At 32.5% G+C, this 12,339-nt stretch overlaps 1 protein-coding gene across 10 annotated transcripts in view; it reads left to right on the top strand.

Annotated features, from left to right (window-relative positions):
• The window catches only part of LOC142333395 (dynein axonemal heavy chain 12-like), a 124,127-nt gene that overhangs the window by 48,213 nt on the left and 63,575 nt on the right, over positions 1-12,339 (top strand). The window contains exon 1 of one of the 10 annotated variants that reach the window (XM_075380433.1): positions 471-623. The exons of the other annotated variants lie outside the window; for them this stretch is intronic. Coding sequence (XP_075236548.1) covers positions 621-623 — 3 coding nt within the window. The 5' untranslated portion in view covers positions 471-620. Of the gene's footprint in view, positions 1-470; positions 624-12,339 lie in introns of those variants that run through there. 10 annotated transcript variants of the gene reach the window in all.

The raw sequence follows: 12,339 nt of genomic DNA, 5'->3' as shown, positions 1-12,339 counted from the left end.
GAAATTTTTAGCATAAGCAAAATGTTACACCTCACTGATATTCGAATCCGGGACCTCCAGATGAAACGCCGAGACGCTACCACACCGCCACGGTGATCGGAAGAGTGGTAACCTTAATATAATTTATTAAATCAGTATATTTTTAAAATCTGAGTTCGATTTCTAAACGGTTTTATAATTACATTTTTTAATATTAATCTATTTTCTTTTTTAAATAAACCTTTATTTAGTTTATTAACTTTTGATAATAAATAAAAATATTTATGTATAAAATTAAATTTTTAATTATGTTTAACTGTTTATTTTAACATTTATTTTATTATTTTAGTCGTTTTAAATAGATTTTTAATGTATATGTGAGGGTGCGCGTACGTGTTACGTAATTGATAATAAAAAAAACTGTAAACAACAACCGTAATATTAATCTATTTTGTAAGAGTTAAGAAGACGTGTATACACTGAAGATCACCGATTGTACGCGGAGATGGACGAACATGTATACAGCCTAACTCACTCGATCCAGTCGCTTAGCGTTACGGGCGATAAACGAAATTAAAATTTACGTTTCATCAATGTGTGTTGTTTTATTTAAACAAAATTAACGTCTTTATTTTAACATCATGGTATGTGCTTTTTAATATAGACTTAATAATGTAAATATACTTAATATAGAATGTAGTGTATTACCATTTTTATTATATTTTAAAAAATAGTATTGAATAACTTGTTTCAATCCTGCTTGTAGTGTGTGTTTGTATGTGTGCGTGAGTGTGTGTGTGGGCGCGCGTCCTAATCCTTTATTGCTTTTATATTAATCCTTTATAATCATCAAATTATTGTTGATTTTTGTTTGATTATTGTTGATTTTATTTGCATTTTTGTGCGAGTTTGCGTGCGGGCGCGCACATCTATGTATGTGTATGTATTTAATTTATTCTTTTAACTGATTGTTAAACGAATGAATTTTGACTTTTTTTGTCATAAGTCAAGCCGATCTTAACACACTAGTTATGATATATTTTTCAGTCTACCGGTTGTGAATTATAAAAAATAAAAATTATTTTTTTCTTATCACACTTTGGAGGTACTGAACCGACTTAAAAAAAAATTCGGTTTTTCTATATAACGTAGACGTACGTAAATAAATGATTTACCATAATTAAATAATAAAATAAAAATGAAAAAATTTTCCAGAACATTACCAATATAACTATGAATATAATTTAACCGTACTTAACCTACGCTCGCTTCGCTCGCTAACTTTGACTAGCGAAGGTTAAGTTTGGTTATGCTTTTAAATTTATTTATTATATATATATATTTATTTGTTTATCTCATAACCGAACACGAATATTGCCCTTTTTGTTATCTTCAACTGCTCATTCACGTTATCTACGAACTTTCAGGCAAATCGTGTCTCTTCTTTCGTCTTCGTGTTGACCTCCAATATAACGTATTGCAATCTGGGAAAAATTGAGGTCGGGGGAATAATCGCTCAGAATTACCAAATGATATATAATATAACTAATGTAATTTCACAACTTACATAGAAACAAATTTCCCCGTTAGACCGAGTTACTTTTTACACTTTAAATATTATTCATTTATTTAATTCTACCGCTCACCTGTGACGTCACAACATAGGAGTAAATTAGAGCAATTTTTGTGGCGGGCATGCGATTTAAAAAAAAGTTTTTTTGCAAATATTGTTATTTTTTAATTATTAACAAATGCGCCTAAGTAAAATATGACCTTAATTAGGCGAAATCTCGAGACTGAGGGTGACCTTGCTTCACAGCCTCATCTCTTTGAACTTTTAAGTTGAAAATTTAATGGCATGCGCCTCATACGAAGAAGTAATCAGACCAAGTTTGGTCTAAATCGGTCCAATAGTTCTGGAGATATAAGGTGATTTATATGCAAACACCGAACACATGTTTATACGAACATTAACAACAGGACAATTTCCATTCGGTTTTTTTGGTTACTTAGGCGTCAAAACGTCAAGATCCGGTGAAAACCGCATATGGCGAAATCGGACCGATTTCAATACTTTCTAGGGCTGTAGCGCTATCGAGACGGGAAAGTTAAAGGTAATTTAGTAACTCTTCTTTGCGTTTGTACTGTTAGACATTGTGTGACGTATAATAAATCGACTATTCTAATTAAAAAGGTGCACTAATAAATTTATTTATAGGAAAATCGTTCTATTTATGAAACAGATGCAAAATTTAAATTTAACTATCTCTGGTTCCTGTATATTTTATGTCCACATTTAATAATAAATTTGGTAATTATATAAGTTACGGTCTCGCCACTGATTTTGATGAAATTTGGAATATAACTTACGTAAAAGAAAGTTATTCGTTACTATTAAAATTATTAGTGGGAAACGCCTTCCATCGAGTTACGTCCCTTGCAAGTTACGCAGCACCCTTACCGAAATTTCGAAATATTACAAGTGTAAATAAACTTTATTTTGGGACTGAATAAATCGGTTTCGATGAAATTAAATTCACTTAAGGTTAAATTAATTTAGGTTTAGTTTACGATGTGGGTTTTGGTAAACGTACGATATACATTATTTGCGGAGTAAAACGCTCGGTTTAAATGAAATTTAATCGAGTATAGTTAGTTTAGAACAAGGTTAATGTTAGGTTTACGAGTAAGTCGGTTGAAATTTTCCGTAGTTTATCCGATTAATTCGCATTTCAAGATTTCTGTTCGACTCGACTTTAAGCAAATCTAACCTTATTCTTAACTAAATTTATACGAAACAAAATTTTAGTCGACAATTATTGTATGTTACTGTGAATGCTCGATATCTGACAAATATGGATTTTCTCCGGTACATATCGCCTCCCACCAAATACATCTGTGAAATATCAAAATATTTACTTATTCAGACCTTCCCCAGAATATGTGACAACACAGATAAGTTCTGGGGTAGAGGGTTGAAACGATAACTAAATATTAAAAAAAAGTCACTCGATACCACGCTTACGGTAAATAGATTACAAGAAATGCTCGTAAAGAAGGAAGTTTAAATTTTCGCCATATGTAACCTACGTTTGCTAATCTCGTCTAATCAACGTTAAATTTACAAATTAAATATGTTATTCTCCCACACTGGAGGCGATTAATCAAATTCCCCGCATTTATAAACAATCTAATCAAATTTTCAGAATTTTATAAATGAAAAGGTCCAGTCGCTATCAGCGTACCCTGAATGCGGTGAGTCAAATTAATCGCCTCCAGTGATGTATAATTTGTATATTCGATTTAAAATACAAATTTATTCCGATAATACTTTAACAAATAAATACACGGAGTTCCATTCTCTGGAATACCTAAAGTTACATTTTTTTATCCTCCGGGAACACCTTTAGATATCGCTTCAGAGGATGAGATGAATGACAATTTTTGTATAGCGTGTGAAAATACCATGTCTGACCGGGATTCGAACCCGAGTCCTCCGGATGAAAGGTCGAGACGCTACCACAGAGGACCGCTTAAAAGCTTCATTGCCGCAGGTAATTCTATCCTACTAAACGGCATTTGTATGTGTGTGTGTATCCCCTTAGCTTAGCACGGGAATGTACTGTTCACTAGCTGAAACTCCTGATTCGTTAGTACATGTCTAGCGGTGATTAGATGTATACTTGTTATATTATTATTTATCGATATACCTTATTAATATACGTTATATTTGGGGAATATTTAATACCTTTTAACCGCATCTGAATTTCGGTAAGAAAATCGTAAATATCTCGAAATCGGTTGGTCCTAGCGCTCTGAAAGATTTTTTCGAACCCCCCAGGAAGTAAATCTATCCGCTCCCAGCGGTACCCATCGGATGATAATATTTTCAAGCGCCCCCGGGGCGCCGTTCGGAAATCGGTGAGGGGGTGTGATGAGTTTCCACCGTAGTATTTCGGCAACCGCTCGTCCGATTTTCACGATTCAAACGGCGCACGTATCGTCAGCCGGTTGAACGCTAACTGTTAAACGTATCGGATACACTGTTGTTCCGCTGTATCTTAGTTATACGGAAATTAAATAGTTTACCCTGTGTTCAGATTGCAGTCGGTAAAACGTACCGATACGATCTTTCGCTAAATACGCTCAAACATGTGCTCTAGCGCAGCCGTAACGTATAAACTTATGAAGATAAAATGTAGAAAATAAAAAATATATTAAAAACACTTTTTAAAAACCTCCTTAAATTAAACACGCTTAACGATAAAAAAAATTAGGACTGTATCTAAGAATGGATTTGACAACAAATACTTTTGTCGTTACTGTATTACAGGAAAATTCCGATTCGTTAGTATCTTTCTAGAGTTAAATTTCTAATTTAACTTTCGTTATATCGGTTTTCATCATTCAAAAAAAATATTTTCGCACAAGAGGTAATCGATTTTGGACACCTAATAATCCCATTCCGAGACGCCGCCCGCCAGAGCAACCCGTCCGGGGGGGTCTAGCTGCGAAGGGCGTGCCTACGGCAGGTCTCTACAGCCAGTAATACAAAAATCTAGCCTAATCTAAGTACAATTAATCTAAGGTTTGTCGCATCGAGTCTAGTTCATATTATTACTCGTTACCTGTAAGGTGGAGGTTCATTCATCAACAGGAGCACAAAACCGTGAAAATTTGAACGTATTTTAATTTTATTCGTTCTATATTAATTTTATTCGATGTAATTTAGAAAACGTAACAGTAGTGTCCTGAATACTGGTAATCCATTTCTTCACCTCTTTATGAAGACATTTTCAACAGTTATACGCTTTATACTATCGTCTAACGTGATATAAATTTTAGGTCTTAAATAGATAAATGATTTCGAAACTGTTCTTTAAATACAGCCGGGATTTGTGAATCTTCTGCATCCGTACTTCTTGTATTATACACATTATTTTATGACTTTTACAACTATTGAAAAATACTCTTAATAATTTTTATACGTATAGATTCTTCGGGTAAAACATTCAGTTTTTTGGAAACATCAAGAGATAGGTTGAAACTGCTTTTGAATTCCATTATTCTAATTATTATTTTTTGTGGTATTTCCACAGTTAAGTGAGATTTTTTTTTTTTGTCTTCAGTCATTTGACTGGTTTGATGCAGCTCTCCAAGATTCCCTATCTAGTGCTAGTCGTTTCATTTCAGTATACCCTCTACATCCTACATCCCCAACAATTTGTTTTACATACTCCAAACGTGGCCTGCCTACACAATTTTTCCCTTCTACCTGTCCTTCCAATATTAAAGCGACTATTCCAGGATGCCTTAGTATGTGGCCTATAAGTCTGTCTCTTCTTTTAACTATATTTTTCCAAACGCTTCTTTCTTCATCTATTTGCCGCAATACCTCTTCATTTGTCACTTTATCCACCCGTCTGATTTTTAACATTCTCCTATAGCACCGCATTTCAAAAGCTTCTAATCTTTTCTTCTCAGATACTCCGATCGTCCAAGTTTCACTTCCATATAAAGCGACGCTCCAAACATACACTTTCAAAAATCTTTTCCTGACATTTAAATTAATTTTTGATGTAAACAAATTATATTTCTTAGTGAAGGCTCGTTTAGCTTGTGCTATACGAGATTTATAAGCGATTTAATCAGCGCATTATATACGTACAACCCGACCATTTTTAATTGCAATAATTGTTTTTAACGTTAACCGAACGAGGTTAGCGAGCAAAGCGAGTGTAATTATTTTTTTTTTTAGGACTTGGTTTTTTAGCAGGATTTCTCGTAATCTATTAGTCTTAGAGATTGGTTTCGGGTAATTTTTTTTTTTTAATTTTAATTTCTAGTTATCGTTTCGACCCCCGCCACAGCTTATCTGTGTTTATCGACATATACCGGTGAAGTTCCGAATGTATAATACGAAATAGTAAACATTTAGATCTTTCACCGACGTATTTGTTGTGCGTCTTCATTCGCTGAAGAAATGTCGATCGACATTCTCTAATTTCGATCTTTCACGTTTATATGTGTATTACACGCGTATAGTGCAATATAAAGACTTTTTGGTGCGGGTACTGCATAAATTAGGAGGGATTTAATTCGGGTGAAAGGGGTTTTTGACAAAAAAAAGTTGTTTTATAACTCGTAACTTACGTCTTTATATTTCAAATTTTATAAAAATCTGAGACGAGTCCGTAACAACTGTAACTAATGTTACGTTTGTCATGCAATTCTAATCCGGTATGAAAATAAACCCGTTATTTAAGAGCTTAAGAGCTATTCGGTTAAACTGCAATATAGATCTACGAGAATTATTTTAATACATTAAAATACGTTTAGTATTACACAAGTGAAGTGTAGAATAACATTATTTTCAACCGCATTAATGAAAGAAGTTTGTAACGTATGTTTCGCAAGCATATATAGTGTTTCGTTCACGTTCCTTTTCTATCTTCAACGGTTTTTGTTTTGCTTCGCCTGACGATATTACCGTACAGATTAAAATTAAACTACGGAAACGGATTCATATTATGAAACGTGGAATATTAGGAGGTAGAAACAAAGACGGATCTATGTAGTAAGAAAATTTCTATTTACGATGCGTTTGAAATCTTTTGACAGCCATATTGGATCCGCCATATTGAAACAATTTTTTTTTTTAAATAGGAAACGATACACGACTTTAATTTAATGTTTTACACAAAATACAGTGTCGAAAACCATTTCTCTTCAACGCCTCGTTTTTTATTTATGAACAATAAAAGTTGGAAAAACTGAAAAATCGCGATAGAAGTAAAACGAGTTAAAATCCCCCGTTGTAACTTTTTTTATTACATATTACCTTCAGAATTACATCCGATAACAAACTGTAAACAGTTCATGTCGGAATTAATGGCCCAAACCCTAATAACAACAGCCTTCTCGATAATTATAATAAAAAATAATAATTTGGAATACTACTAGAAATTAAACGGCTACATAAAGCGAGGTATTATTTACTTAAATTATCACAATATTTAATTTAAAAATTTAGTTAAATGTTTTCAGTTCTAAATTATTTAATACGGCAAACTTTGAAAAAAATTTAACAATTTTGAAATTAAAAAATTTGTTACAGATTTATAAGGTAAATAGGTTGTTATTTTACAACATTACGAATTATTAATTTCTCATTTCGGCTTCTTGTTTCAACATAAAAGTACAGCATATATATATATATATATATATATATATATATATATACTATATATATATACTATATGCTTACTTACCCACTATATGCTTACTTGCGTTTCCCGACGCAGTCAATTTTTCTAATTTTATGTATGTTTTTTAATCAATTTATCGGAAGGCGTGTACTACTCTTCGTATCGAACATACAGTAACACTAACAAGGGCTGTGTTAGTTCAGCCGTCATGTTGTACAACGTCGCATTCCTTACAAAATCAGAATTTAAAAAAATGCCGATAACAGTTTTTAGATATTTATCTGAAGGGTATTTGCAAGCCCAGAAATTTCTACTGAATATCTGTTTTTTTTTTTTTGTTATATATATTATAGCACTGTTTAAAATTCGTTATTGTATGCATTATGAATGTAAAATACAATAAGATTATAGTATTTTGTATTTATTGTATTAAATGGAAAAGCGCGTTTTACCTCGTTTTATTGTTAACACGATTTTTCCTTCATCGCAAATTTGATTGCTTATAACTCGACAACGAAGGAATTAACAGAAAAACGGGTTTCACCACTGGTTTTTCTTGTAAAATTTTAAATCGAAATCATCCGTCATACGTCCACCTTCCTATTTAAAAAAAATAAGTGATTCAACATAGCGGATAAAATTTTAAAACCAACAATAATGCTGATTTTTTAAAAATGTGGAACTCCATTTCTTCCCGTTTCCAAATACTTCTCAGATACACAGCAAAAAGCTGTTCCCGTACTTAAATATCACCCGGAGTGTATAAAAGAACATGTCCTGAATGACTGATTCATCAACGTCCAGCAAAAATAGTGAAAAATGGATGAAAATTTGAGTACATGTTCTTGCGCTGTTCCATTTCAATAAAATGGATTTTTTAACATTCCGAATATAAAAGAGTGAAAACAAAGTAACAATGAAACAGTATTTTTTTTTTTTTTTTTTTTTAATTTGTCGGTAACAAATGAAGATATCAACTTGATTTTTGAAATTTCATTTAAAGATTTAAAAAAAAGTTTCTACATTTTCTTTTGAAAGTCAGCCTTGAAAGTTATAAGAAAAGTAAAAAAAAGAAATATTTGATCAATCCTTGAAAATTTTCCCCGTTTTCGACTATATTAATTGAGATACCTAATCACTAGATTGGGGCTTGCAAATACCCCTTCATATTTTTTTTGTCTTCAGTCATTTGACTGTTTTGATGCAGCTCTCCAAGATTCCCTATCTAGTGCTAGTCGTTTCAGATCAATATACCCTCTACATCCTACATCCCTAACAATTTGTTTTACGTATTCCAAATGTGGCCTGCCTACACAATTTTTTCCTTCTACCTGTCCTTCCAATATTAAAGCGACTATTCCAGGATGCCTTAGTATGTGGCCTATAAGTCTGTCTCTTCTTTTAACTATATTTTTCCAAATGCTTCTTTCTTCATCGATTTACAGCAACACCTCTTCATTTGTCGCTTTATCCATCCGTCTGATTTTTAACATTCTCCTATAGCACCACATTTCAAAAGCTTCTAATCTTTTCTTCTCAGATACTCCGATCGTCCAAGCTTCACTTCCATATAAAGCGACACTCCAAACATATACTTTCAAAAATTTTTTCCTGACATTTAAATTAATTTTTGATGTTAACAAATTATATTTCTGACTGAAGGCTTGTTTCGCTTGTGCTATTCGGCATCTTATATCGCTCCTGCTTCGTCCATCTTTAGTAATTCTACTTCCCAAATAACAAAATTCTTCTACCTCCGTAATCTTTTCTCCTCCTATTTTCACATTCATTGGACCAACTTTGTTATTTTTAATACATTTCATTACTTTTGTTTTCTTCTTGTTTATTTTCATGCGATAGTTCCTTCATATATATATCGAAAATACAGTTTTCGGGATTTCTTAAGGGGTGCGACGGCTTACAGTATATTTGAGAATATTAATAAAATTGTTTGGGTTATTATTACGATTATGTTCCAAAATATGTCTGGTAAAATTAGATCGTTGCTAGTCGGTGTATTCTTTATGACTGCTATGATACAATAGAAGTAAACTATTTTTTGAAATTTTAATCCTCGATTAGATTTTAACCTTAAATATGAACTAAATATAATTCATATGAACATAAGAAGCATAAGAAAAAGAACTAAATATAATTCATATGAACATAAGAAAACATTTTGATGAAATTTTTTTTTACTTAAGTAATAGTAAAGTTAAGTTTCAGATTATTATATCGACCGAACTTGGATCGGTGATGACATTGAATTTAATTTCAGTTTAGGTTATAACGTATTTATTATTCAAAATAATAAACTCGCAAAGAGTGACTGGTATATGTTTATTTGTAGATAAAAATATTAAACACGAAATAGTGTAACTAGAGTTTGAAAATGCAACACATCGGGTCGGTCTAGCAGTGAAAGCGTCTTCCCAAATCAGCTGATTTGGAAGCCGAGAGTTCCAGGTTCAAGTCCTAGTAAAGTGACTTATTTTCATACGGATTTGAATACTAGATCGTGGATACCGGTGTTCTTTGGCGGTCGGGTTTTTAATTAACCGCACATCTCAGGAACGGTCGAACTGAGACTGTACAAAACTACATTTCATTTACACTCGTACATATCATCTTCTGAATACCTGAACGGTAATTCCCGGAGGACAAACAGGAAAAAAGAAAGAAAGAAGAGTTAAAAAATGCGAATTCAGTCGGTATTAATTTTAGAATTAATAACGGGAACCGTAAACTGATTGCCGTTTATCGATCGCCTTTCCAGAACATACGTTCTTGCCTGACTAGCTTAGATGTTTATCTACAAAATATAAAGACGGATGATAACGTAGTTTTAATAGGGGGATACGAATTTGAATATTATTGATAATAATAAGCTAATAAATGAATTTCATTTCTTAGTATTGTGCAATTATATGAATTTAAATCACGTGTAAACAAATCTATACGATTACAAAACAGTCTCGATGACGTAATGCTGTCGACCAGCTGCATAGACAATATTTTCTTTAATAGCGGTTCCGTTGGAAGAGTGACGTCATTGACCATTACTATACTTTTTTTCATACGACACTTATAAACTTCAACAACCGATAATATTATCGATAAAATAAATTATGATGAACTTAATCTTTCTTTCTCCTGTTTAGCCTCCGGTAACTACCGTTTAGATAATTCTTCAGAGGATGAATAAGGATGATATGTATGAGTGTAAATGAAGTGTAGTCTTGTACATTCTCAGTTCGACCATTCCTGACCCACCGGGTTGGTCTAGTGGTGAACGCGTCTTCCCAAATCAGCTGATTTGGAAGTCGAGAGTTCCAGCGTTCAAATCCTAGTAAAGCCAGCTATTTTTACACGGATTTGAATACTAGATTGTGGATACCGGTGTTCTTTGGCGGTTGGGTTTCAATTAACCACACATCTCAGGAACGGTCGAACTGAGAATGTACAAGACTACACACTTCATTCACACTCATACATATCTTCCTCATTCATCCTCTGAAGAATTATCTAAACGGTAGTTACCGGAGGCTAAACAGGAAAGAAAGAAAATTACGTTAAATAAAATAGACTAATATTAAATAGATTAAAAAAAATTCTGTTTAATAAAGATTTCTATTTAATATTTAAATAGAAAAAAATAAAATAAATAGATCTATCTAATAATATGGCTTCCCATGGGGGACTGAGTGGTAAGGCTACTGGTGAAGTGATGCAGAAACCTCGTGCGATCATCGATTGGTAATACACGTATAATGCTCGTAGGGTGCTGTTTTGGGAGGTGCAATGGGATCTTCTTATAATATTTTTGCAAACAATCGTCCGATTTTCAAAATTTGTTACTTAGTAGATTGAAAGCTAACTTTTGCGTTTATCAAATACTTTCGATTTAACAAATAACGGTTATTCGGAAATATTACATCTTCGCAACCGATCTTCCGATTTTCAGAATTCAAGCGGGGTGTTTACTAGTATAGAAAATCATAATGGAACCAAACCAAAAGAAAAAGAACAACGTTTGTCAGCAGTTTCTTTTGGGCAGTCGTGTTTTTTAATTTTTAATATTCATCTCTTGTTTATCTTATAATTTGTTTTTGTAATTTTTTTAGACGTAATCTATATAATGTATTATTGTGTCTCGATCAGAATGAAGGTTTATCTATAATAATTAGTTTTATAATGTGAGATTTGCCGGTTCAAATACTACCTGCTGCGAGAGGTTAAAATTTGTAAACCAAATCGAAAACTCTCCGACTAACTCATAAAGGGTACATCGATGGTGGTAGTTTAAGATCAGGCATGTTCCTTTAGTAAAAATAGTTCCTTGTGTACCGTCGACTATCAAATTAGGCTAATTTTAACGTCTAAATTTTACCGTGATCGCTTGCTTGTTTCTATTTTTTCTCGAGAACAATCGGTCGGTGTTTTTGTGCCCTCAAGTGTTTCTTTATTAATAAAATATTACTTTTTAAAGGACCTGCCAGAAAATTTTCAATAATATTTTGAGCATTTTTGTCAGGGTATCTTAAAATCTAAGAAAGTTTTGTTTCTTACGTTCTGTAACCAAACGGTAGACGGTGACGTGATTTTAAACTTTTTTAGTTATTAAAAAAAAAGCGTAAGTATCTCTAATATTTCATACCACGAGTACTAGAAGAGTAGCGCGTGACTTTCCCGTTCCCTACTCGTTGAGCCGAATACAGAATCAACTTTTGTAATAGTCATTCGATCAACTTTTGTAATAATTTCACCAAAAATTAATGTTTAAATCAGTCGAAGTACGACCGAATGATTTTTTTAAAATGTAACATTTATTACGACATTACAAAAAAGTGTAAGATTTGTAAAAAAAAAACTTCATTCGGGAACCAGGTGTTATTTTCGAGGGTTAAAAACCCCCATGAAAACGCTTTCGTGCTTTTAACGCAATAGTTCAGTCTTTATTTATTAACTGTTCTATAATGTATATCCAACGAGTTAATTGTTAAACAAATATTTTGTTTAAAGGAGGAGAACGCCGTTCGAAGTGTAAGACCCTTTTTTTTCTATAAGATAATTTTTTTTTTGGATTTCTTTGAGAAGAGGAAATGAGGTAAACGCTAGTTTTAAGCTAAACAAATTTTGTAAAAAATTAATT

The sequence above is a fragment of the Lycorma delicatula genome, chromosome 12, assembly GCF_047948215.1.
Source record: "Lycorma delicatula isolate Av1 chromosome 12, ASM4794821v1, whole genome shotgun sequence".
Taxonomy (NCBI): Eukaryota; Metazoa; Arthropoda; class Insecta; order Hemiptera; family Fulgoridae; genus Lycorma; species Lycorma delicatula.
The sequence above is the reverse complement of the archived record's forward strand: the minus strand, read 5'-3'. Positions and strand labels throughout refer to the sequence as shown.